Source organism: Podarcis melisellensis, assembly GCF_964234715.1.
Source record: "Podarcis melisellensis genome assembly, chromosome: 8".
Taxonomy (NCBI): Eukaryota; Metazoa; Chordata; class Lepidosauria; order Squamata; family Lacertidae; genus Podarcis; species Podarcis melisellensis.
The window spans coordinates 83,240,294-83,267,377 of record NC_138540.1 but is presented as its reverse complement, the minus strand read 5'-3'; the positions used below and the strand labels follow the sequence as shown (position 1 = coordinate 83,267,377).

General features: G+C 50.7%; 2 protein-coding genes and 1 long non-coding RNA gene across 7 annotated transcripts in view; 2 read left to right on the top strand and 1 right to left on the bottom strand.

Annotated features, from left to right (window-relative positions):
* STRN4 (striatin 4) overlaps window positions 1-3,409 on the bottom strand; it is a gene marked incomplete at its 5' end in the record, with an annotated part of 182,692 nt that extends 179,283 nt beyond the window's left edge. The window contains one exon of one of the 2 annotated variants that reach the window (XM_081922003.1): window positions 3,026-3,409. In XM_081922003.1, the coding sequence (XP_081778129.1) occupies window positions 3,026-3,409 (384 nt within the window). The remainder of the gene's footprint in view (window positions 1-3,025) is intronic. The other variant, XM_081922004.1, reaches the window with a different exon arrangement.
* The window catches only part of LOC309376262, a 237,797-nt gene extending 226,166 nt beyond the window's left edge, over window positions 1-11,631 (top strand). Inside the window, exon 2 of the long non-coding RNA XR_014171130.1 lies at window positions 10,848-11,631. This is a non-coding gene — a long non-coding RNA (uncharacterized lncRNA). The remainder of the gene's footprint in view (window positions 1-10,847) is intronic.
* FKRP (fukutin related protein) lies at window positions 2,877-11,631 on the top strand. Of its 4 annotated transcripts, none has more exons than XM_081922182.1 (2): window positions 2,877-3,004; window positions 8,139-11,631. In XM_081922182.1, the coding sequence occupies exon 2, from the start codon at window positions 8,231-8,233 to the stop codon at window positions 9,740-9,742; it is 1,512 nt and encodes a 503-aa protein (XP_081778308.1). In that variant the 5' UTR covers window positions 2,877-3,004; window positions 8,139-8,230; the 3' UTR covers window positions 9,743-11,631. The 4 variants fall into 4 exon arrangements, with proteins under 4 accessions (XP_081778308.1, XP_081778310.1, XP_081778311.1 ...); XM_081922184.1 differs by lacking the exon at window positions 2,877-3,004 and adding an exon at window positions 3,313-3,410; XM_081922185.1 differs by lacking the exon at window positions 2,877-3,004 and adding an exon at window positions 3,419-3,676.
* Window positions 11,632-27,084: the final 15,453 nt, after the last annotated feature.

The window sequence follows — 27,084 nt, the reverse complement described above, 5'->3', positions numbered from 1 at the left end:
TTCAAAAGATAGCCAGTGTGGTGCAGTTCTTAAAAGGGTCGGACTAGGAGCTAGGAGACCAAGGTTCAAATCCCCACTTGGCTCACTGGGTGGCCATGGCGCCAGTCAATACCTCTCAGCCTTACCTAAGGTCCCGGGCCCTAAGGAAGTTAGATTGGCTTCAACCAGAGCCAGGGCCTTTTCAACTCTGGCTCCAGCCTAGTGGAATGCTCTGCCTCATGAGACCAGGGCCCTGCAGGATCTGATCTCTTTCTGCAGGGCCTGTAAGACAGAGTTGTTCCGCCTGGCCTTTGGCTTGGAGCCAATTTGATTCCCTCCCTCTCTTTTTTTTTCCTTTTCCTTCTCCTCCTGCGATGAGGCTACATTTTAATATTTTAATGTTTTCAATATTTTAATGTTGTATTTTAATTTTGTTTTTAAGTTGTAATCATTCAAGTTGTTTTTATTATTGCTTGTTAGCCGCCCTGAGCCCGGCCTTGGCTGGGGAGGGCAGGGTATAAATAAAAATTATTATTATTATTATTATTATTATTATTATTATTATTATTATTAACCTATCTTGCAGGGCAGTTGTGCAGATTAAATGAGGGAGAGAGAACCATATACAGCACCCTGAGCTTGTGGGATAAGAAGGCAGGATGTAAACGAAATAAATAAGTAAGAAAGAGCACACTGACCACCTCTTAACACAACCTCTGTTCAGTCCCCTGCTCTATCGCCTTTGCATCTATGCTAAAATACAATATGTTGTTCCACCTCCCTTTGTGCCAGTTACTATGGCAGTAGGGACAGCTGCTTCCCAACCACCTGGGAGCCATAGGTGTCAGCTTCCTCCTTCCTCTTCCCATACACTCCCCATTTGCTATGGAACAGGTGGCAGCACTATCCACCTACTCACCCCCCACTCTGTCACCACAGAAAGTAGAGATGAAATCCTTTCACAGGCTTCCACTCACATTTGGCAATACATCAGTTACTTTCAACCTCTTGCCTTTCTGAGGTAATGTAGATATATTGCCCAGGTCACTCATTTCTTTCCACATCCCTACAAGGGGAAGGGACCAACTATCCACCCCCTTTAGTACATCCAGCCTCAAAACTACTCAACACCAAAGACAACTTTAGAATAATGCGCCTCCCTGCTCTCATCGATTTCACCCATTTCACTATAAGGGGTTATTTGGACTGAGATTTACCATCCATCTCCCTTTTCCCATTTCCTGTGCCAAATCTCTGGCAGCCAGATAACACTGACCTGACGTGATTAATACTCTCTAAACCCTAAACAATGAAGCAAGTTTCACTGAAATCAGTGGGGGATGCTACTGCTCTCGGTGTTCTTTGAGACAAACAGAATTCTAGACCATAATCATAAATTGCTTTGGGTTTGCGGGTTCGCTGACTCCATCCCCAGAGGCTCACTCTCCCTATGCGTATCTTCCCCACTGACTATGCATCACTGACGGTGGCTGAGACAGCACTGAACATATTCTCCCTGCTACCCTCACCTTGTAGGATGTGTGTTTAAGTCCATAGTTCAGAAGGGGAGAACCTGCTTTGCATATGGAAAGTTCAATGCCTGGTGTCCCCAGGTAAGGCAGGGAGAGACCCCTAGTGGAAACGCTGCAGAACCACTGCCTGAGCTGGGTGGGCCAATGGTCTGACCTGGTATGAGTCCACTTCCTACATGCAAAAAAACCCCACAACTAGCAGTTCCTAAGCCCTCTTCTGTGGGAATCAGCCCACCATCGCAACATACGGCATCTCTAGAAGGGCGGCAAAATTGGGGGAGGGAGGCGGAATCCAGCCCCCTCAAATTTCCCTTTTTAACAGAGTACAGTAGGAGAAGCATCCTATTTGCATTGGGATATTCCTGTTGGACTAAAGAATGGAAAGGAAGGCCACAGGAGCACAGGAAGCGAAAACAGACCATCTAGCTCAGTATTGTCTGGGCAACCAACGACAAGAGTCCTTCTGGAATTACAATCGCTCTTTCCCATTGATTTAAGCACATCTTCCGCCGTGGCATCCTGGGCCTTGAAGTGGAAGCAGACGCCTTCTCCACCGAGTAGTACTTGAGGTGGTATCCAGAGTGAGATTAGATGGAAAAGCTTAGAATGAACACCTTCTGGAAGGAGGAGAAGTATCTCTTGCCCTCCCTGCCAAACCATAATTTTAACTGCTACATGAAAGGAGCTCAAAACACTCTTTGGGGTTTATCCCCAGATCAGTGGCGTAGCGTGGGGGCGACTGCACTGGGCGCAACATCTGGGGGTTAGGGGGCGCAAATCCACGGGTTAGAGGGCGCAAATCCACAAGTTAGGGGGTGCAAATTACTTGCCTTGCCCCGGGTGCTGACAACCCACGCTACGCCACTGCCCCAGATCCACCTTCTACGGGAATAATCCCCACAGCCTTCCTGAGGGGCGCAGACCCTCCAAGTGTCTCTATTTCCAGGGACAGGCCTGGATTTACAAAAGCCGACCCAGTTTCTGATTTGATCCCGGACTGTCCCATTTTCCATCGCTTTTCATGGGAGAAATGTTGGAGGGTATGGAGTTATGTGACCCCAGAACCAAGGAGATAAGTAACTATGCAACCTTCAGAAGACATTTGAAGGCAGTTCTGTACAGGGAAGTTTTTAAATGTTCAGTGTTTCTGTATATGTTGGGGCAAGCAGGTCACAAATGTATATATTTATCATATATAATGATGATGGGATAGGAAGCCCCTGTTTTCAACGGAGAAATCTTGCAGGGCATGGGGATGGCTGGGGGCGGTGTTGCCAGGCCCCCTTGCGGGGCTATGCCATGGGGGGAGTCCCCCGTTTCGTGGCCGCAGCCGTGACCCCCGGAGCTTGGGGGGCGCCGCGCCTGCCCCCCCCCAGTCCCGTCGGCCACCATTTCCCACCAAGATGGCGACGGCAGTGGCAGGAGCAGCAGCAGCGGGAGGAGGAGGAAAGAAGAGGCGACCCCGCGGCTGTCCCCGCCGCCCTCGGCTCCCGGTAACCGCCGGCCCCTCTCACCTGCAGCTCGGCCCTCTCGGCCTCCCAGCGGCTCTTCTCGGCCTCGAAGCGCGCCCACTCGTGCTGGATGAAGTGCAGGATGCCCGGCAGGCTCAGCTCGCCGCGGCCGGGGCCGCCCTGAGAGGCCGCCGCCGTGCCTTGCTGAGGCGGCGGCGGAGGGGGCGGCTGAGGCGGCTGGTCTCCCGCCGCCGCGGCCAGCGCCTGCTGGTGCAGCTGCTGGGCCCGCGCCGCCACCCGCTCGGCCTCCATCGGGGATCCGGCCGGCTGCGGCTGAGGAGGCGGCGGCGGGGAGGAGGAGGAGGAGGAGCACGACGACGACGACGACGAGGAGGAGGAGGGCGGCGGCGGCGGAGGTGGTGGCGGCGGCGGCTGCTGCTGCCACATAGTGAGCCCGCCGCGCGCGGGGGGAGGGAGGAGGAGGGCGGGCGGCGGGAAGCGGGTCCCGGTCTGCGAGGGGAGGAGGCGGAGGAGGAGAGCGAGAGCGGGGGACAGAGAGGACGTGCGGGAGGGAGGAGCGGGGGCCACTTCCTGCCAAATAGGGAGCCGGCCAGGAAATGCGGCCTAGGTCGGCTCGGGAGGCGCTCGCGGCCACTACGCCGCAGAAGAGTCTGAAGCCGGAGGGAGAGAGAAGGGAGGGGAGGCGTTTCCATGGTGACTGGAGGGGTGGGCCGCATCCTCCCTCTCTCTGATCTCCGCCGCCTCCTATTCCTGTTCCTCTCGCAGAATTGGGGGGGGGCGTTGCCGTGGTTACCGGAGTAGGGTGGGGGAGCGCGCGCCGCTCTACCCTTCCCTGCGCGCGCAGGCTGCTCCCCACCCTCGTGCAACGTCCGCGCGCGGGGCCCCGAATCTAACCGCCCGGCCGTTCGAAAGAGAGCGGGCGAGGTCACCATGGCAACGCGGCCTGCTACCTCGGGGCCTTCGGGAAAAGCCGCCCCCGAGCAGGGCGCCCACCGCCAGCACCTTAGCAACCGGCTGCCGTCATCCCTCCTCTTCCTCCTCCTCCTCGGGGGGATAGACCGGGTGGCAACATACACTCCCCCCCCCGCCCCATGAAGTGAAATTAAATTTAAAAGGACGTGATAGATCTGAGTGGAATTGCATTGGGGGCACGCAGAAGCCTATTTGGGGTGCGGGGGGGGGTGTGTGAAGGGAAAAGTAGAAGAGGGACGGTGTGGTGTAGTGGTTAGAGGACCCGGACTGTGGCATGGAAGACCAGGGTTCACTGGGAGAGGCCTGGCGACTGAGGGGGTGCCCCTCTCAGCCTACTGTGAGTTCCGCCTTGAGCACCTTGGAGGAAAGCTGGGGTGCAGTTGCAATAGGTAAAGGGACCCCTGACCATTAGGTCCAGTCGTGACCCACTCTGGGGTCGCGGTGCTCATCTCGCTTTACTGGCCGAGGGAGCCGGCATACAGCTTCCGGGTCATGTGGGCAGCATGATTAAGCCACTTCTGGAGAACCAGAGCATCACATGGAAATGCTGTTGACCTTCCCGCCGGAGTGGTACCTATTTATGTACTTGCACTTTGATGTGCTTTCAAACTGCTAGGTTCACAGGAGCTGGGACCGAACAATGGGAGCTCACCCCGTCGCGGGGATTCAAACTGCTGACCTTCTGATCAGCAAGTCCTAGGCTCTCTGGTTTAAGCCACAGCGCCCCCCGCGTGCAATAAATAAGCCATATAATAAATAAGCAGGGGGTTGCCAAGGGAGTGAGGAAGGCGTGCAAGTTCAGCCAAGGTGTCCTCTCAGAAGCGCCTGTGGTCAAGGGTGGTTATTTCTCCTGTTGCCATTGTATTAAATGTTGTCATCATCATTGCCATTATTGTTATCTTTCAAAGCAACATCCAAGCGCACAGCGCTTTGCAGACTAGAAGAGGACAGGGACATGCCCCAAAGGTCTCCTGCTCCCTCAGGCTGAATTCATTGCATAATCCTGCCCCTTCCTCTCTGGTCTCCATTGCATTGTGACAGCGATTAGACTCGCCACCAGCACCACCATAACGTAACAACAGTTGTCCCTGCCTTGCAGGGGGTTGGGCTGGATGACCCTTGGGTTCCCTTCCAACTCTGCAATTCTGTGTGAATTGATGAGTGCTGCAAGTCCCGTTCCCTTCTTAAAGAATGGTTTGTCAAAAAGGCTACTGTCAAATAATCTTTAAAGTGCCTATAAACCCTCCATGCTTTCCATGTTTGCTTTCAAAATGATAGATATCAGGGCTCAAGTGTGCCTGAACAACTCCCAGATGCCGGGGGAGTAGGGTGTGATGACACTCTGCACATACTCAGAGACATTATCTTCCTGCTTCCTCTGCCTGTCTTTGCGTAGAAAACAGAAGCTGGGCTCAAGGCTTAGCTCAAACTAAGCTCAAGGAACCACTCCTGCAATGGGGGCGGGGATCCTATTATTCTGGGGACCCCACAATTTGCTAAGGGTGCGGCCTGATCTGAATTTCATATGTGTGTGTCTTTTTAAAAAGTCATTACCACACACTTCCAGTACACAGGAATAGTACCTGAGCTTGATAAAATGGGGGTGGGAAGGACCATGTTTGCTGCCCCTTGATTTCCTTGGAGGACATAAAATAAAATGGCAATTATTTACCAATGTGGGAGAAAGTGAAGGGGTATACTCTTTTTTTAATATATAAGATATTTATTAACATTTCAAAGGTTATACAAAAACAATAATAAAAAAACACAAACAAAAAAATAACAAAAATTCAAAAATTCAAAACTAAAAACAATTTAAAAACACATAAAATTCCATTCACTTATTTTCTTATAACTTACTTCCCAGACCTCCTCATACCTCCCCTTTTTGTATTCCAATTCAAATTATTAATTCAGCAAATCCTCACCATTGATTTTCACTTAATTTTCAACCTTTCTTTCTTCCCCCCCCCCAATTATCTTAATCATTACAGCTGAAAACCACTTAATTTCTGACCAACATCATTCTAACATTCATTAACTTTGTAATATTTCCCAAGATAGTTCTTAAATTTCTTCCAATTTTCTTCCACCGTCTGTGAAGGGGTATACTCTTGGGGTTAGCATTGGGCCAGGGACCAAATTTGTTCCCTACACCCCATTCATTGAGAATCAAGCCTCCGTCTCCACAGCATAGCAAGATGGTGATGAGTGTTAACTCTGCTATTATGGAAAAGAAACCTGATCTTTTTTGTTTGTGTTTTTTGTCCTCCTGAGTAAGTGGCCTTTCCCCAAATGAAGCCCCCCCCCATTTGTCTACAGAGGGAGGAGGGTTACAGAGCAATGATTGTCCCTTTACAAACAGAAGCCTTGATCCCTCCAGGGAAATGAGCAAGCTTGATCTAAATAAGATTAAATAAGGCAGCCCCCTCCTGTTCTCCTGGCCCATCTGCCACGCCAGGAAGATTAGTGGGTTTAAAAATAAATAAAAAAGACATATGTTGAGGGGTTGCGCTCATTAGCACTACTCTTTTGTTGGCTTCCCTGCTGCTGGTGGTTAATGCCCAGCACGAGCGTTGATGCTTGCACACGCCTGAAAGCATGTTGGCATTTTCTGGCGGCGCTACCGTTCTCCAGGCGGCGCTGTTCCCAGCACACCTCGCCATTTACCCGGCTTGTGAATTCTACTTCTGGCATTTTGCAGTTCTTTTGGAAGGGCTGCTTGCAATTCATTGGCAAAGACTGGCTGTGGAATTCACCAGCCCTCATCCGTGAGAACTGAATGCACTCCATCTCATGCCAGGTCGCTTGAATCCATATACAGTGGTACCTCGGGTTACAGACGCTTCAGGTTTCAGACGCTTCAGGTTACAGACTCCACTAACCCAGAAATATTACCTCAGGTTAAGAACTTTGCTTCAGGATGAGAACAGAAATTGTGCAGCGGCAGCGCAGCGGCACCAGGAGGCCCCATTAGCTAAAGTGGTGCTTCAGGTTAAGAACAGACCTCCAAAATGAATTAAGTTCTTACCCCGAGGTACCGCTGTATGAAGCCAGAGTCTAGATAAGCACTGCATTCTCTGGCCAGTAGAAACACTCCAAAGTCTCGGGCAACGTCATTTCCCAACTCCCACTGGAGTTGCCAGGGTTTGAATCTCGGACTTCCAGAGCATGGGCTCTGCTACTGAGTGATGGTCCCTCCATATTTTTAACAGCAGTTCATGGCCACTGAGCCTAATGGACAGGGGTGCCAACTTGAATAAAATATGGGAGGGCAGGTAAGCCCCACTCTGTATAATTGATCACATCAACTTGGTGGGGGGGGTTCAGCCCCCTCAAATACTTTATTGGGGGGCTAGAAGTTGTCTCCTATGAATGGCTATGTTCTACTGTTGGAGGCAGCATGCTTCTGGAAACATCATGAGGGGAGAGTGCTTTTTTCTTGGGTCGTGATTATGTGCTTCCCATAGGCATCTGGCTGCCTGTGTGAGAACAGAATGTGGGACTATGGTGGCCTGATTCAGCAGGGTCCCCTATTGTTCTTACGTTTTTTCTGGATATAATGGCTCCACAGGTTTCCCATCCTTCATTCAAGAACACTTCTTCTTTGTGCTGGTGGCACATCACAGTCTGGATTGCCTAGAGCGCTGCGTTCTGGGGCGCAACAGTGTGTGTGTGTGTGTGTGTGTGTGAGAGAGAGAGAGAGAGAGAGAGAGAGAGAGAGAGAGAGAGAGAGGGACGAGCTAAACTAATTCAGTAATGAAAGGCTGCTGTGTACCTGCAGAATTGGCTGCCCGGTGCTTCTCTGCATGAATTGTTGTTCTGAACTTGCTTCCTACCAAACATTTGTTCTGTGGTGCAGAGGAATCCCGTTTCAACTATGAACCAAGTGCAATTGGATCATTGGTCATGTCTCGTAAGGAGGAACCACAGAATGATTTGCTCTCAGAACAGCCTGCCCTAAATGTGTCTCCATCTTGACATATGCCCCAGTGCCATGACTCTTGCAGAAACAGAGGGGTGGGTTTTTCTGCGGGAAGACAGTAAGACTCTCTAAAAGGAAAACATTTTAGGTAAAAAGTTTGCTTTTGGTCTCAGAAGTTTGGAGTGATCTATAGCTGATGGTAAAATGGTATTTCCTAAATGTATGATCTTTTGATTATTTCTTCTCCCTGGTTTCCAGGTGAACTAAATTTGGATGGATGAATCTGGAACTGCGAGACTCTCTGTGGGCCAGAGACAAGAGCTCTTCCAAACTCGCCCTGCGCTCGCAAGATGCGCATCACCTTCTGCCAGGGCGTGCTTGCTGTTGCCATCGCCATAAATTTACTGATCCTTTTCTACATCTCGAGGCTGCAGCAGCGTGTCCTGCACCGCCACAGGGACCACCCGCACCCCAGTGCCCACCAGCCCCGTGGCCTGCTGAGGTCAGGCGTGACCGTCCTCATCAGGGAGTTTGAAGACTTTGAAAACTACGTCCCCGACGTGGTGCGTCTCTTCGTGAAACACAAACCCGAGCTGCCCATCGTGGTGGCGGCAGACCGATTGCCTTATCCTCCTATGGTTCTCCCTGCCGCTCCCAACATCCAGCTCGTCGTTCTCAAGCCGTCCCCTGACCAGCCTGCCTACGTCTCCAGACCCGAGACCTACGTGAAGACGGAATACGTGGCGCTGGTGCCAGATGGGGTGAGGGTGGATTCCGCATCCCAGCTGGAGCGAATGCTGGAGGAGTTCAAGGCCAGCCAAGCTCAGGTGCAGATGGTGGCGGCTCCAGTGCAGTCGCTAGCTCCCCTCCAGTGCCTGAACCTCAAGGTGAACCTTAAAGAATGGACGGCCGACTACACAGCAGCTCCGCCTTCCTCCAAGGTGTGTGGGGCCTTGAAAGGCGAGGCCGTCGTCCTCCTGCGCACCAGGGACCTCTTCAACCTCTCCATGCCCCTGGCCAAGCCCTTGCTGACTTCCCTCTTCATCCAGACCTCCCTGCGGGGATGGGCCGTCCGCCTGCTCGACGTTTCCTTCTCGGCGCTCCACCAGCCTCTGCTCACCTCCTCCCACAACCAGTGGAAGGCCGACAACCTGGCCAAGGCCAACCGCCTGCAGCTCTTCCGCGACTTTGGCATCAAGCGGGTGGTCCTGGAGGACGGCAAGGAGCAGTGGTTTGGCTGCAGCAAGGAGACGCCCCGGTGCTTTGGCACCATCCACGATGACACACCGGAATACCTCTACCAGAACCGGTGGACACCGCCCTGCTGCCTCCGAGCCTTGAGGGAGACGGCCAAGTACGTCATCGGCATCTTGGAGGCGTCCGGAGTGCGCTACTGGCTGGAAGGGGGGACACTCCTCGGAGCCGCCCGCCACCAAGACATCATCCCGTGGGATTACGACGTGGATCTCGGCGTCTACCTGGAAGACATCCCCAACTGTGAGCTGCTCCGGAGTGCAGATTCCGGCTCCATCGTGGACGAGAAGGGCTTTGTCTGGGAGAAAGCCATCGAGGGGGACTTCTACCGGGTGCAGTACAGCGAGCGCAACCACTTGCACGTCGACCTGTGGCCCTTCTACCCCAAGAACGGCGTGATGACCAAGCACACGTGGATGGACCACCGGCAGGACATTGAGTTCCCGGAGCATTTCCTGAAGCCCTTGGTCCCCATCCCGTTTGCCGGCTTCCTGGCTCTGGCGCCCAATGATTACTGGAGCTTCCTGGAGCTGAAGTTTGGAGAAGGGGTGATTGAAAACCCAGAATATCCAAACCCAGCTGTGAAGAGCATGGAGAAGGGAAACTGAAGGAGCCCTCGTGAAGGCCCAAGCCTTAAAAGGAGAGGTTCTCGATTATCTGGGCTGAGAGCTTTTCTTCCTTGAACACTTAATGCCATGCAAATGATTATGCAGTCAGGTGATTTACCTGCCCGTTACAGGTACCTCGGTGTTTTGTCCATACTGGAGGAGATGTTTGCAACAGGGAATTGTTTCAAGGTAGCAGCACTGAATGTACATTCTGCCTTTCTGGATCAGATCAAAGGCCCATCTAGTCCAGCATTCTGTTTCCAATGGCAGCCAGACAAGTGCGTCTGGGAAGGTCACAGTCAGGGCATGAAGGTAATGGCTCTTTGCTGTTGTTGGTTTCCAGCAGCAGGTACTCTGAGGTAGACTGCCTTGGTGCTTGAAGGTTTCGTTTTGCTGATCCATAGCAAACAGAACCCTTTGAAAACGGAAAGGCTAGGGAGGACCATTCTTGCAGTGAGCTGCAGCGTTGCCTTTCAAAAGACAAGGGTCTGTTACGTCACCCCAGGAGGAAAAATCCCCCCGCTGTCGACAGCTGGTTGTTTCAGCAGGAGTCACGCAACAGAGCAAGCAGCCGCGGTGGCTTTCACAAATCAGTCATTTTCCAGAGAGGTAGCTGTGTTAGACTGTTGTTGCAAAAAAACCCCAATGAGTCTTGTGGCACCTCAAGGACTAGCAAATTCAGTGCGGTCCGTTATTTTGTGACTGAAAAATGAGACTGCTTAGGATTCAGCATCCCGCTTCCTCAAAATTGTCCAGGAAGAATTTGATAAGGAGATCATAGCAACAGCCAAATAAGGAAAGCATTAGCAGCAGGTTCTACAGGAGAAATTCAGATGCTGAGAATCAGACAGGCAGCTCCTATGAGTACAGCGGTTCCTCGGGTTACAGACGCTTCAGGTTACAGACGCTTCAGGTTACAGACTCCGCGAACCCAGAAATAGTACCTCGGGTTAAGAACTTTGCTTCAGGATGAGAACAGAAATTGTGGCAGGAGCGGGAGGCCCCATTAGCTAAAGTGGTACCACAGGTTAAGAACAGTTTCAGGTTAAGAACGGACCTCCGGAACGAATTAAGTTCTTAACCCGAGGTACCACTATATATGAAGAGCCCTTCATCCTATTTGTACCACAGTGGCCAAGGCAATCAAGATCCCCCTGGGAAGCAGGCAGAAAGTAGGTAGAAAATAAATGGCCAGGACTTCAGGAAGGGAAAAGAATCAGCACTGCTGGTGTGATACACCCTTTGAAGCCAGACAGAAAGCATTCACAGTGATGAATTGCAGATTCTAAGTCCTCATATTCTGCCCATTTACTGGTAGATTGGAATGCAGGAAGGGCCTGTCTCACTGCAGCTAGGCTGGCTGTAGCACAAGGGGGTCAGGTTTTGAGGGGCACCAGTAGACTTTTATTTCAAACAGGATGTGGGGGACTAGATCACACTGTTTTGAATGCGCAAGTGAAGTCAGCGGGGCATACCCCAAAGGAGATAAGCTGAGGATTGCGGCCGCGCTCTGGCAGCCTTCTTGCAGAGATGCCATTGGTGCAAATCCAGCAAGGAGACAACTGCAGCATAGATGCGAGGATCTTGCCTTGTAGAATTCAGAACCGGGGGGGGGGGGCACTATCCCTCTTACCACTGCTTGGTTCTAGATATTAATTGCAAACTGATATTAATTGGATTTTATCTAACATATGTTTAAACCGCCTTGAAGAGGAAAAGCCACCTCAGAGCAGCTTATAAAACAGAACACAGCAAAACATACTTAATAATAACAATAATTTATTATTTATACCCCGCCCATCTGGCTGAGTTTCCCCAGCCACTCTGGGCGGCTTCCAATCGAGTGTTAAAAACAAAACAGCATTAAATATTAAAAACTTACCTAAACAGGGCTGCCTTCAGATGTCTTTTAAAAATAGGATACCTGCGTCTTTCCTTGACATAGGATGGGAGGGCATTCCACAGGACGGGCGCCACTACCAAGAAGGCCCTTTGTCTGGTTCCCTGTAAGCTCACTTCTCGCAATGAGGGAACCGCCAGAAGGCTGTTGGTGCTGGATCTGAATGATGGGGGTGGAGACGCTCCTTCAGGTATACAGGGCAGAGGCTGTTTAGGGCTTGAAAGGTCAGCACCAACACTTTGAATTGTGCTCGGAAACATACTGAGAGCCAATGAGATCTATCAGGACCAGTGTTATATGGTCCCAGCGGCCACTCCCAGTCACCAGTCTAGCTGCCGCATTCAGGATTGGTTGTAGTTTCCGAGTCACCTTCAAAGGTAGCCCCACGTTGAGTGCATTGCAGTGGTCCAAGCGGGAGATAACGAGAGCATGCACCACTCTGGCAAGAAAATCCGTGGGCAGGGAGGGTCTCAGCCTACGTACCAGATGGAGCTGGCAGACAGCTGCCCAGGACACAGAATTGACCTGCACCTCCATGGACACCTGTGAGTCCAAAATGACTCCTAGGCTGTGCACCTGGTCCTTCAGGGGCACAGTTACCCCATTCAGGACCAGGGAGTCCTCCACACCCGCCCGCCCCCTGTCCCCCAAAATAGTACTTCTGTCTTGTCAGGATTCAGCCTCAATCTGTTAGCCGCCATCCATCCTCCAACCGCCTCCAGGCACTCACAGGACCTTCACCGCCTTCACTGGTTCCGATTTGAAAGAGAGGTAGAGCTGGGTATCATCTGCATACTGATAAACACCCAGCCCAAACCCCCTGATGCTCTCTCCTAGTGGCTTCATATAGATATTAAAAAGCATGGGGGAGAGGACAGAACCCTGAGGCACCCCACAAGTGAGAGCCCAGGGGTCTGAACACTCACCCCCCAACAACACTTTCTGGACACAGCCCAGGAGAAAGGAGCGGAACCACTGTAATAAAGAAAACCAGCAATGCACTGTAAAATACCGGCCTCCAAATGTTAAAATCTGACGACAAGATATGGCTAAAGCCTTCCGTCCACCAAGCACCCCTCAAGAGAAGGCCAAGGAAATGGGGATGGGCCGTGGCCTAATGGGAGAGCACTTGCCTTGCATGCAGAAGGTGTCAGGTTCAATCCCCGAGGGGATTCAGACCCCTGCCTGAAACCCAGAAGACCAGCTGCGGCCAGTCAGTGTAGACAAGGCTGAGCTACATTCTGCAATCATTTGTGCAGACACCTCACTTCCTCTCGCTGAAAGTCGTTGAAAGGGCTGGGGTGGGTGGGAGCTGGGTGTTGCATAAATTTCGCCTTGGGGATGCGTTTTATGATTGCAGTGTTATTAAATTTTTTAAAAGAAAGAAAACAAACCTTGTGCCACTCGCATTTAACTTGGCAATGCTTCTGTTGGTTTGCTTCTTACGTTCAACAGCATTGTAAAAAGTAAAAAAAAAAAAAATTAACCCTCCTCAGGGGTTGTTGGATTAAGCCAAAGAAAATACCAGAAATGTAGGAAAACTCTAAAGGGAGAAATAACGTAAAGAGTCCCATTGTGTTTTTGCTTTTGTCCCAGCCCACTAGTACAGTGGTACCTCGGGTTACATACGCTTCAGGTTACAGACTCCACTAACCCAGAAATAGTGCTTCAGGTTAAGAACTTTGCTTCAGGATGAGAACAGAAATCGTGCTCTGGCGACGCGTCAGCAGCGGGAGGTCCCATTAGCTAAAGTGGTGCTTCAGGTTAAGAACAGTTTCAGGTTAAGTACGGACCTCCGGAACGAATTAAGTACTTAACCTGAGGTGTCACTGTACTGCCTGGGGAGGGTGGCTAGCAGTTTTGAAGGTGGTCAGGTGTGCACTTTTGGGCTCTCTGCCCCACCTGCCCACGTGACCCCAGCCCACTGGCATAGTCATAGCAATCGTGGGCTTGTCTGGGACCACGCAGCGTCTGTGGCAGTTGTCTCACTTTGTACAGGTGCAAAGCTGCCTGTTTCTTTCTCCCTCTCTGGCTGTGTGCTAGTGTACCAAAAGTTTTCATGCAGACAATGGTCACCTTGTTTCACCTCCCTGCAAGCAGCCTTTCCTTATAGCCATGAATGCATTGTCACAAGCACAATTTACAAGTTCACATGGACAGCTTGGCAGCCTTCAATCTCCAGGGTCACTTGAGGAGAGGCTTTGTAGCTAATTGCAGACCTTCGGCATGAAAGCAAAAGCCCGTATCCTGACTGCCCCGAAGATGAAAGAGCCAGTCTTCAGATTTTCAAACTCACAACCCGAACCCACAGCACCCAGATTTAATTCTTAAAATGCCTCTGCCCCTCTTTATGTCCTCTGTTTCTCTTCCACCTTTTCCCTAAAAAACACTGAGGATTGGGGTTTAAAGGGTAGAAACATAGAATTACAGATCGGGAAGGGACCCCGAGAATCATCGAGACCAGGGGTCAGCAAACTTTTTCAGCAGGGGGCCAGTTCACTGTCCCTCAGACCTTGTGGGGGGCCGGACTGTATTTTGGGGAAAAAACAATGAACGAATTCCTATGCCCCACAAATAACCCAGAGATGCATTTAAAATAAAAGCACACATTCTACTCATGTAAAAACACCAGGCAGGCCCCACAAATAACCCAGAGATGCATTTTAAATAAAAGGACACATTCTATTCATGTAAAAACATTCTGATTCTCGGACCATCTGCGGGCTGGATTTAGAAGGCTATCGGGCTGGATCTGGCCCCCAGGCCTTAGTTTGCCTACCCATGATCTAGGCCAACCCCTGCATTGCAAAATTCACAGTGACGGGCATCTATCAGCCCAACCTCTGCTTAAAAACCTCCAAGGATGGAGAGTCCATCACTTCTTGTGAGAGTCTGTTGTACTGTCAAACAGCTGTCGGAAAGCTCTTCCAGATGCTTAGTTGGAATCTCCTTTCATGTAACTTGAATTCAGAAGGGGAACAGAGAACTCTAATGTAGAATTATTACCTGTCCCAAACTGGATTTCGCTGGGTATCTTGGATGAAGGGCCATGGAAGTGAAACTATTACAGACCCAGTTTATGGTATTGACAATCCTGCACTTTAAAATTTTCATTTTGCACACATTTGGGTGTCAGTAATTCTGGCGTCACAAGGCTCTAACAAGGTTTATTCATGTTAATGATGCTCGTCTGATGTTCTTCAGAAAGCGGAAGAGATATTTTGAAATTAAATGTCCCCTGTAGACAACATAGAGGTTCACCCACCCCCTTCACATCACAGACGCAGGAAATAGAAAAGCGGATGTCTGCTTTCCAGGACCTGAGATTTCAGCTGATAATCTGGTCTCCCAATTACTGCTGCCTCTGAAGTTTACCCTCTCCCAATGATCCTAGAGTTGTGGTTTTTTTATAAAAAATCCTGGCTCCTGTCTGGCATTTAACAGAGGCAGGTTACCTTCCAGCAAATGTATCTGTGGCTTGCATTTATCACATAAATTGTGTACAGAGAAGATAGAAGGCAGCAGTAAGGAAAGAAACAAGCTGGCGAGAAAGGAAACATCATTGCGGTTGCAGGAAACAGACTGACCTGGAAAGGAAGTGGGTTTTCCCTGAGCTGGAAGTGAAAATGGGCAGGGAGGGCCACAGTTCCTTTCCAGCCAAGGACTTTGTTGTTGTTGTTGTTTAGTCATTTAGTTGTGTCCGACTCTTTATGACCCCATGGACCAGAGCACACCAGGCACTCCTGTCTTCCACTGCCTCCCGCAGTTTGGTCAAACTCATGCTGGTAGCTTCGAGAACACTGTCCAACCATCTCCTCCTCTGTCGTCCCCTTCTCCTTGTGCCCTCCATCTTTCCCAACATCAGGGTCTTTTCCAGGGAGTCTTCTCTTCTCATGAGGTGGACAAAGTCTTGGAGCCTCAGCTTCAGGATCTGTCCTTCCAGTGAGCACTCAGGGCTGATTTCCTTCAGAATGGATCTGTTTGATCTTCTTGCAGTCCATGGGACTCTCAAGAGTCTCCTCCAGCACCAGAATTCAAAAGCATCCATTCTTCGGCGATCAGCCTTCTTCCTTCATGGATCACTGCCTTGCCGTGGCGAAGGGGCTTGAATAACTCAGAGAAGCTATGAACTGTGCTGAGCAGCCAAGGACTAGATTTCTACAAACACAATCTGGGATCTAATCCTTAGCTAAACGTCACAGCTCAGAGTTAACATTAGGGCGTAGATCTAGAATAGGCTTCCTCAACGTTGGCCCAGCAGATGTTTTTTCCGGCCTACAACTCCCATGATCCCTAGCTAGCAGGACCAGTGGTCAAGGATGATGGGAATTGTAGTCTCAAAACATCTGGAGGGCCAAGGTTGAGGAAGCCTGATCTAGAACAGGGGTCAGCAACCTTTACCAGCTGTGGGTCAGTCCACCGTCCCTCCGACCATGTGGGGGGCTGGACTATATTTTTTGGGGGGGAAACTAATTCCTATGCCCCACAAATAATCCAGAGATGCATTTTAAATAAAAGCACACATTCTACTCATGTAAAAACACCAAGCAGGCCCCACAAATAACCCAGAGATGCATTTTAAATAAAAGGACACATTCTACTCATGTAAAAACATGCCGATTCCCAGACCGTCCGCGGGCCAGATTGAGAAGGCGATTGGGCCGCATCCGGCCCCCGGGCCTTAGGTTGCCTGCCCCTGATCTAGAGAGCGTCTCTACCTCACCTGTTGCCCAGCTTTTTGCTAGGTTGTTTTTGCCAGAAGAGGGCAGCAGCAGCCTGCCCTCAAACTTCCTTATAAGACAGTGTCCCAAAACACGGAAGCTACAAACCTCCACTCTTCCAGCCTGCCAGCTGCCGCCACCCTCGCAAGATCCAATTTCACTGGATGGGCCTAAGATTAAGGACAGACAAAAAAGTCTGTCCATGCCTAGTTAAAGAGGTAGTGATGGCTGCCAAACTAGATGGCTTTAAAGGAGGGTTAGAGAAATTCATGGAGGATATTTTGCTATCAATGGCTACTCGTCACAACGGTTATGCTCTGCATTAGCAGTGGGAGATGTGAGGCTTCTGAATATCAGTATCTGGAACATAGCTGTCAACTTACAGATTTGAAAATAAGGGCCCAGCAGCCTTGAAAATAAGGGACCAACAGCCAAAATAAGGGACCTGCAGCCTCACCTGTTCCAGGCACTTCCGCTGTCTTCCGCTGCCTCCCACAGTTTGGTCAAACTCATGCTAGTAGCTTCGAGAACACTGTCCAACCAACTTTGTAACCAGAGGTTCAACTGAATAGAATCTGAATCATATGCACCACAAGGCCTATGCAGCCTCAACTTAAGATGGCTCCCCAGCCTGGCTTTGCACTGCAAAGTTTGCAGCAGCACGTGCAACAAAATGGCATCCAGCATTCAAAAACCTCTTCAGCTTGCATTAACTAGCCACACACAAGGCATGCAAGCTCCACCCCCCAGTCGTTCGTGGACTTCTTATTGGGTGAGCAACACAGCCAAGCAACACAGTTGGAGCCTCCCTCCTCCCTGGCCAGCAGGGAGGGAGGGAGAGGAGCTGCTTCCTTTGAAATTTAAGGGACATCATTTAAGGGACATTTAAGAGACATCCATCAATAAGGGACAGCAGCGGGACATGGCGCTGGAATAAGGGGCTGTCCCTTCAAATAAGGGACACTTGACAGCTATGATCTGGAAACTGCAGAAGGGGGAGGGGCTGTTGTATCAAAGTCCTGCTTGCAGGATTCCACAGGCATCTGCTTGGCCACTGAGAGAACAGGATACTGCCCTAGATGGGCCGCTGGCCTGATCCAGCAAAGCTGTTCTTGTCTTCAGAATTTGCATGAGACTCCAGATTTCTAAAATGAGAGGGGTTGAGTTTCAGCTCGATCAGTGAAACTCTTTATGCCTGTACACAAGGCAAATTGTAGTGAGTCACTGCTGGGAAAGGCACTAAATTCCTGAATGTTGTTTGGAAAGCCACACAGTGCTGTTTTGGGGATTAATTCAGCTTGTGAATAAGTCCTCTTGCTGTCATAATTCGGAGCAAACATGCATGGGATTGGGCCACACTTAAATGAGGCAAAACCTTATGCGATTGTTCTCCAGCGGCAGATTTTGCATCAGTTTTATGGTTTATGTAAAACTATCCACGGGAGCTTTTGTTCTTCTTCTGAGTATTTCAACACAAATCAACAGCTAAGTCCTGTTTCTGGGCGACGGTCACGCAATTGCCAAAGGCACAATAAACGCATTGCCAGAATGTGTTTGTTTTGTTTTGTACGACACTCAAACCACAGAGCCTAGGACTTGCCGAACAGAAGGTCGGCGGTTCGAATCCCCACGACGGGGTGAGATCCCGTTGCTCGGTCCCTGCTCCTGCCAACCTAGTAGTTCGAAAGCACTTCAAAGTTCAAGTAGATAAATAGGTACCACTCTGGCGGGAAGGTAAACGCCGTTTCCGTGCACTGCTCTGGTTCGCCAGAAGCGGCTTAGTCATGCTGGCCACATGACCCAGAAGCTGCACGCCGGCTCCCTAGGCCAGAAAAGCGAGATGAGCACCACAACCCCAGAGAGTTGACCACGACTGGACCTAATGGTCAGGCGTCCCTTTACCGTTTACAGGGTATCTTATAGCATGGCCCTCCCAATGCCATTGGACTCCAGCTCTCATCATCCCCTACGGACAGTCTAGGAAATGGGTACAAAACAACAGGGAGTCTATCATGTCAAACCATTATTCCTCCTAGCCCAGCACTCTTGAATATCTGGCTGTCAACAAAAGAAGGTCCATGGCTCAGAGCAACTGTTTTGCATGCAGGTTCAATCCTCTGTATCCCACGATAGGGTTGGGAGATCCCTGCTTGCAGTGAAGACAATACTAAGCTAAATAGAGCCAACGGTCTGACAATATAAGGCAGCTTCCTATCATTCCCAAGCTCTGGCACAGATGTCTTTCTTTGCTTTAACTAGGCTCTTCTCTTGGGAGCAATAAACGAAAATCTGCCCTTATTCCCTTATGGGGGACACAAGAGCCCTTATAGAGTCCTTTGTAGGTTCTCCATCAGTCGGAGAAAAGAACAGAGGCCAACCAGAGAATATTGAGAAGCAAAGCAGCTCGTAAGCCTGATCTTTATTGAACTGTTGCAACAGGGTGCTCCCCTCGCACGCAGGAAAGGAGGAGAACCCAGGTGTGCCCGCCCTTATATAGATATTTTAAATTGCCCACCCTGGAGTCCGACCACCCCCAGAAACATCATACCTACATCACAGGAAAGGTGGTCTACAACAGAAATCTGAGAGCGTGGTTTACCTCCTGTCTGGCAGGTTACCTGTTAATGCTCACTTGATTGGATGCCCTGGGGAGCCTGGCCAGTCTTTTGTAGTGACAAATACTTAGTTCCTGAGCCAGGTCACAGGCTCACCCTATTCATACACAGACATACCCTTAAGACAGCTTTTGTGAATGAAAAGACAATGGGGAGGCTTTTCCATTTTCCTTGACCTTGCAGAGAAATAATTTGGTCAGTTTGGGAGCCAAAATGGCTCCAGGACTGCCCTCCTGTGCTGCCTCAGACATGTGACCCATACATTTATGTATGTGTTTGCCTGGCAAATCCATGAACATTTATACTATATATATATGACCTTAATTTTTTATTTAATGGGAAATAAAAACTGCAGCCCCGCACCCAAGCAGTGTAGGGCCTGTGCCTCCTCAGCCAAGCCTCCCTCTCGCTTTGTGCACACAGCTTCCCCTTGTTACACACCCAGCCGTTTGGGTGTGTCGTGTATGTGCCAGGTGCTTCAACCTTGCCAGGTACCAAAAGGGCAGAGTGGGAAGCAAGTTGCAGCGAGTCAACAGAGGACAGAAGACCGTGTTCCCTTAAGGTCTGTTTTTCCTTGTACCTCAAGCCCTGCGTTCCTTTGTTCAGAGGCTGGCGAGCACCCAGGGGCTGCACCCACGCAGCTATTCAGCCCAGGCACGAGCAGCTTCTCATAGTTTGCCGGGGCAGGCCAGGATTTGCAGGATACCTGAACTTGCCTTGAGCCTAATGCAGCCCGCAGAGACAGCAGGCGCCCCTTGGCTTTCGTGCAGAGCTGACTGTGGTTCCAGCTTCCACAAAGAGAAAACCTGCCACTGGGAAAATGTAGCTACAGTCAGGAGTACATGATGTGGCTTGCAATGTTCCCCTTCAGTATTTGGAATGAAGATACAGGAGAGATTGTTTAGTCGTGTCCGAGTCTTTGTGACCCCATGGACCAGAACACACCAGGCCCTCCTGTCTTCCACTGCCTCCCAAGGTTTGGTCAAACTCATGCTGGTTGCTTCGAGAACACTGTCCAACCATCTCGTCCCTGGAAGACTCCCTGGAAAATACCCTGATGTTGGGAAAGATGGAGGGCACAAGGAGAAGGGGATGACAGGAAGGACGAGATGGCTGGACAGTGTTCTCGAAGCAACCAGCATGAGTTTGACCAAACTGCGGGAGGCAGTGGAAGACAGGGGTGCCTGGCATGCTCTGGTCCAGGGGGTCACGAAGAGTCGGACACGACTAAACAACAATGGGGTCGCAGCACTCATCTCGCTTTCAGGCCGAGGGAGCCAGAGTTTGTCCACAGACAGCTTTCTGGCTGATGTGCCCAGCATGACTAAACCGCTTCTGGCACAATGGAACACCGTGATAGAAACCAGAGCGCATGAAAACAGTTTACCTTCCCGCCGCAGTGGAACCCATTTATCTACTTGCACTAGTGTGCTTTCAAATTGCTAGGTTGGCAGGAGCTGGGACAGAGTAAGAGAGCTCATCCCGTCATGGGGATTCGAACTGCCGACCTTCTGATTGGCAAGTCCAAGAGGCCCGGTGGTTTAGACCACAGCGCCACCCGCGTCCCACTGCCCATTAAAGTACTGTACTAAGTTAGATGAATAAATAGACCAGGTGTAAGGCAGGTTCCCATGTTTCCTTCTCCCTAAGGTAGGAAGGCTACCTTAGGGTAGCATCACTTCCACTAAACTCAGGAACTGCACATAAGAGTTGGGGGGGGAGGACAACCCGTGCAGCCAATGGCTTGTAGTACTTTATTTATTTATCATGGAAGTTCCTGTAATAATAAGAGAAAAAAAATGTTGGAACAATTATCATTTTTAGTAATTTATAAGCCATTGTTAAGGTCCGTATAGTTAAAGCTATGGTTTTCCCAGTAGTGATATATGGAAGTGAGAGCTGGACCATAAAGAAGGCTGATCGCCGAAGAATGGATGCTTTTGAATTCTGGTGCTGGAGGACTCTTGAGAGTCCCATGGACTGCAAGAAGATCAAACCTCTCCATTCTGAAGGAAATCAGCCCTGAGTGCTCACTGGAAGGACAGATCCTGAAGCTGAGGCTCCAAGACTTTGGCCACCTCATGAGAAGAGAAGACTCGCGGGAAAAGACCCTGATGTTGGGAAAGATGGAGGGCAGAAGGAGAAGGGGACGACAGAGGACGAGATGGTGGGACAGTGTTCTCGAAGCGACCAGCATGAGTTTGACCAAACTGCAGGAGGCAGTGGAAGCCTGGCGTGCTCTGGTCCATGGGGTCACGAAGAGTCGGACACGACTAAACGACTAAACAACAACACCAACAAGCCATTGCTTGCAGTGTTCAGCATCACTGGCAGGGGTTGCTTTTGGACTAATGGGCAGAAAAAACTATTGCGGACACCCTTCTTAGACACTGCAGAAGATTCTATTGACTACAGACCGTGCTGCTTTGAAACCTAATTTCAACAGCAGAGGCCTGTGGAAACCTGGGAAGCTGCAGGCAACCTGCTGGCAACTGCTGCGCCACACTTTACATCGGGAGCCTCAAGCGTAAAAAGTGATAACGCAATCGCCTTCCGCGGGGGAAGTGCCACAAAAACAATTTAATATTAATGAAGAAAACAAACCAACACACATTGCTTCCGAATCTCTTTTTATTATCTTGTGCGATGTGGCAACTGCACATTTCCTCACCCCACCCCAATGTAGGAAGGAAATTGTGTGCAAATAACAACCAACCTGATTTATCTCCCCCACCCCCAAAAAAATCAGTCTCGCCACCACTTTGGGGGGTTTCTAGCTCACCAGAAACACGACAGATCTTGCCTGTATCTTTCTAAGAGCAGCTTGATCTGCAGGCGCAGCTTTAAAAGCACGGAAAGCAGCAGCTCCCTGCAGATCAGGCTGTTACTAAAGACAGAAGAGCAGGGACTGGTTTGAAGAAATGCAAGCCCACCGCCACCCCTCTGCCCACGCCAAAGCCCAGCAGGTTCAACATCGGAGAAAAATGCCAGCTGGCACAACAGCCCACCTGGCTCACCTGTTCCGATATTGGGAAGGAAGTTATCATAGCTGCTTCCTAGGGAAGCCAGCTCTTCTTAACCCAGGCATCAAATACACCCCCGACATAGAGAAATGGTGCCGTTCTGCATCTCTGTTGACTGTGAAACAGAAGCTAAAGCAAGTGCACCACCCAATAGCACTTAGTGGTATAGGCAGCCTCCAGGCTAGGCTCTCTTCCGTACAGGATCGGGACTGAGGGCAGGAGAACTGCAATAGCAGCAGAAGCAGAAGGAATGACACAGAGAGACCATGTCCATCTCCTGTTTTCACTCAGCAGCTGAGACGACTTAGCAGCAAGTAGACAATTCTCTCTCTGGGCAAGCAGCAAGACCAGATAACCCATAACCCCGTAGGTTCCCTTCCCAAATTTTGTGGCTCAGGATCACCAAAGTGTCAGCTGTCCTGTGCACCCAAACCTTTTTGCAGATGGGAGCTTAGAGAGCCCCAATGGTCGTCCGCACTTTCCCTCTTTGTGGGTTGAGGGCAATTCTGAACGGCGTTCAGCAACGGAGGGTACTTTTAAGCAACAGGAGGTCGCACCTACAGTTTCCCATTTGGAACAATACACCTGCATTGGCACTCAACACAGCTTGTATTAGGAACTGCCACCTCCTGTCAGAATGCAGAGGGTGGCATATTTCAGTGTTTCCCAACCTTTTTTGGGCAAAGGCACACTTGTTTGATGAAAAAAATATCGAGGCACACCACCATTACAGCCCCGTGACGTCAGCGCGCAGCGTCACTTGAGCTCCTTCTCCTGCTCGTTCAGGGCCGCAGTGGCGTAGCGTGGGTTGTCAGCACCCGGGGCAATGCAAGTAATTTGCGCCCCCTAACCCGTGGATTTGCGCCCCCTAACACTAACCCCCAGATGTTGCGCCCGGTGTGGCCGGCCCCCCCTGCACCCCCACGCTAGGCCACTGATCCATAGCTAAAAGCAGAAGTCGACAAATGTGTCCTGTTTTTTGCTCTTCAAAATATGGCAACCCGAAGACCCCCAGGGACCGTCCAACCAGCCTAGGAAGTGTGCTCTGGTCGCGGGGGAGGAGACACGAGGCATTGCCATCCACACCTGGAATTGAGGAGAAGCTGGAAAGGTCCTTTGGTTTCACACCCAGGACCCATTTTTTCTCTCTTCTTTTGAGAAAGGGGTGGGAAACGGGATTTGGAGGGCGCATGTGTGCGCGTAGCTGAGCTCCAGTTGCTCTGGGCATTTCTGGACGGCGCCGGTAGCGTCTCTCCTAACCCCTCCCCACCCCGGTCTCCACCCCCCCCCCGCCCAAAGGCTTCCCCCTACCTGGCCAAAGTTCCACCCGAAGCTGGAGATGCGGTTCACGCTGCCCACGAAGACGACGCCGAACTCGGAGAGGACGTATTCCTTGCGCTCAGCGCAGCGGCGCAGCTCAGGAGCCCGGGGCGGCGCGCGCGTCCTGCAGCCAGGGGCGAGTGCCATGGGGGCGAGCCATGGCAGGGCACGCTGCGTGGAGCCTCGCTGCAGCCTCCCCCTCAGCTGTAGGGAGGCTGAGGCGGTGGGCAGAGGCCAGAGCGGAGCTTGCAGGCAGTTCGCCCGCAGACGCATGGCTCAGGCACGCTGCAGGCGCCGAGGTGTGGCGCCCAGTGCCCCCCGCCTCGCCTAGCTACCAGTGGCATAGGAAGGGGTCTGCGGTGGGCGCGGGGCTGAAAGGACATGCAAGGCTCCATGCTGCTGCCCGGACATGCCGGCCTCCTCCTCGTCCGCTGTCTCGCGCTCCTCCCTTTTGCGCGCACTGCCCCGCCGCCGCCCCATTGGCCGGGTCCTGTCAGCTGATCCTGTGTTATTTCCTGTGTGTGTGTGTGAGGGGAGAATGGAGAGAGAAACCTCGGCACCGCCACCGCGGAGCCGCCCCCGGCTCGACGCGGATCCTCGCCGCCGCCGCCCCGCCTCTCGCCCGCCTCCCTCCCACGGCACACCAGGCAAGGCTCCGTGGCACACTAGTGTGCCGCGGAACACCGGTTGGGAAACACTGGCATATTTGACACTAAAACAAAACCCATGTTTATTTTGAAGTGCCAGCCGGATACCAGTCACTGGCATTTGAAGGTTTACCCAAAGTGGCATGTGGAACGAGGGGTACAGGAGCCGGCCTCCTATGATCTCCCAACACCAGGGAATGCATGCGTTCTGCGCTAAAAGCAAAAAATCATGTACCAAGGAAAACCACATCCTGTATATAAATCAGGCACACGGATAACACTGGCATCGTTTCATGTTTTGTACAATTTATTTTGCAGTCTGTGCACAATTTCAGTTTGGCTTTGATTGCCGCGGAAAGGAAGAAGACCCTGGAGCCCCACACCCAAGGGCTGTGAACCTTAACCACTTCTCCGCTTTGAATTGTATCGTTGCAGCAATGAGGGATAGAACAAGCAGGCCTGCCAGAAGCCTCTGCTTCTTTTCCCCCATCCCAGAGTCCCACACTTTTCTCTCCCCGTTAAGTCACACCTGGACTTGCTAGAACCAAAAGTTCAAACCTCCAAAACTTGCAGGCTTTTGGCTTTGATGCACCCAAAAGTGACGGCAGATGTTTCCACCCCTCATCTAGATATCTGATCAACAGGCATTATCATAAAACTTGCTTTGGCAGGGGAAGCCTTGGCACAAACCCGTGCGGAGGTGCAATCTAGAGAGCTCCCGTTTAATGCCAGCGATCTCCGCCCACTCAGAGAACACTTAAAACACCATTCCTGCCCAAACAGGCGGGGAGCTCTGTTGGCACGGAGGGAGAACTCCAGAATTCTCACCAGGAGAACTTTGCACACACATATTTGGACATTATGTGCTATTGCATGCAGGTGGTGAACCAGTCACAAAAGAGTAGCTTTTATTTTGGGGGAGAAGGAAGTTCCTAACTCATTCCTTATACAGTGGTACCTCGGGTTAAGAACTTAATTCGTTCCGGAGGTCTGTTCTTAACCTGAAACTGTTCTTAACCTGAAGCACCACTTTAGCTAATGGGGCCTCCTGCTGCCACCATGCAGTTGGAGCACGATTTCTGTTCTCATCCTGAAGCAAAGTTCTTAACCCGAGATACTATTTCTGGGTTAGCAGAGTCTGTAACCTGAAGCGTATGTAACCTGAGGTACCACTGTATAAGTATTTCAGAATCTATAACTTTCAGCAGTCAGAGGTGAAAATACCTGCTTGTGCCGTCCTTGCAACATTATTATGATGTTCACCAAGTAAATACATTTAATTCACACATCATCTACCAATCCAGCATTTTCCGCTGTGCAGAATTGCGTTTCTCTGAGGGTGCACACAACCGTGTTGACCGCTTCCTTAAGTCTCCTTTGCACAACCACAAGAACTTCTAAAGGAGAAAGTTGCTAGATGGAGGAGCATAAACCCGTCAGAGATTATTATTATCATTTAAATTTGTTTACAGTGGTACCTCGGGTTACATACGCTTCAGGTTACAGACTCCACTAAGCCAGAAATAGTGCTTCAGGTTAAGAACTTTGCTTCAGGATGAGAACAGAAAGCGTGCTCCGGCGGTGCAGGGCAGCAGGAGGCCCCATTAGCTAAAGTGGTCTTCAGGTTAAGAACAGTTTCAGGTTAAGAACGGACCTCCAGAACGAATTAAGTACTTAACCGGAGGTACCACTGTACTGCTTTTCATCCAAAGATCACAGGGCAGTTAACAACAGGTTGATCAATTTTGCCAACAGATGGCTCTCCCTAACTTCTTACATGCTTTAGAAGAGTAACTAAAGAAGGGGACTAGGCAGCCCTTTCTCTAGCACTCCCATCAAGTAACATTTCAGCAGCAGGAAGATCTTAAAGGAACATGACCAGAATATCTGCTTCCAGTGCATTGTGAGACCAAAACCTAATTGCCCCATGCAGCAATTGGTGTTTGCCTAGACCTCACTTGAAGCCTACCTCCGAATTTTGACACACAAAGCCTACTAAGGAGTCCTGCATGGCCAAAATGGAAGAGACTGCACCCAACTAATCAATAAGATCTACAGTTCAAAACACTGAAGTCGGATTTAAAAGCTCTGACATTCTACTGATTTTTTTTTTAAGACTGCAAAACATCTCCACTGATATGCTTCAGGCAGCTATTGGCCAGGTCATCAGCGCCTGCGGCGAAACCCACATTTTCATCAGCAAAAGGTAGTGGCGCCCGCCCTGTGGAACGCCCTCCCATCAGATGTCAAGGAAATAAACAACTCTCTGACTTTTAGAAGGCAGCCTTCAGATGTCTTCTAAAACTCTGGTAGTTGTTTTTCTCTTTGACATCTGGTGGGAGGGCGTTCCACAGGACGGGGGCTACTACCGAGAAGGCCCTCTGCCTGGTTCCCTGTAACTTGGCTTCTCGCAGCGAGGGAACCGCCAGAAGGCCCTCGGCGTTGGACCTCAGTGTCCAGGCAGAATAATGGGGTGGAGACGCTCCTTCAGGTATACTGGGCCGAGGCCGTATGGGAGAATCAGACGATTCTCAGCTAAGTTCCCAGTCCTCAAGATTCCACTGGTCAAAGTCTAAGCCTGCGTGTGAGACAAGGACAAGGCTGCAGGCCCGGCCACGGTTTCCAAGTGACCCTGTGTGTTCATAAGCATATATTTGCTTTAAGTTAAGGCCCTGCAGTTCTCTGTGGGGGTGCTGCCAGGCCTTTGTCAGTCACTGCAATGAAGACAGAAGGGCCCTGGAGGTTCACCTCCTGCACGCACACCTATCCAAAGATTCCACCACTTTTCCTACTCTGTCCCATTGCCGGTGGTACTTCCTCCCTTTCTTCCTCACTGCCAATGTCTGCTTCAGCATCTGCTGGGCTTTGGACAGGCCAGGCAGCGCTGAAAATTTGGTCCAGGGGGCCACCACTCACCAGCTCCTTCTGCAAAGCCTGCCCACTTGCACATCAGCGGCTGCTCAGCACAAGAATGGAATAAAAGTGATGGGAAACGGAGCTCCAGAGGTTAACTCTCACCTCTGAAACTACTCCATTCTCTCTCACTCACTTTAACCTCCTAATGCTGCCCTGCCCCTTTAATTCCAGTGTGGAGAGAAAAAACACCATTCGGATCC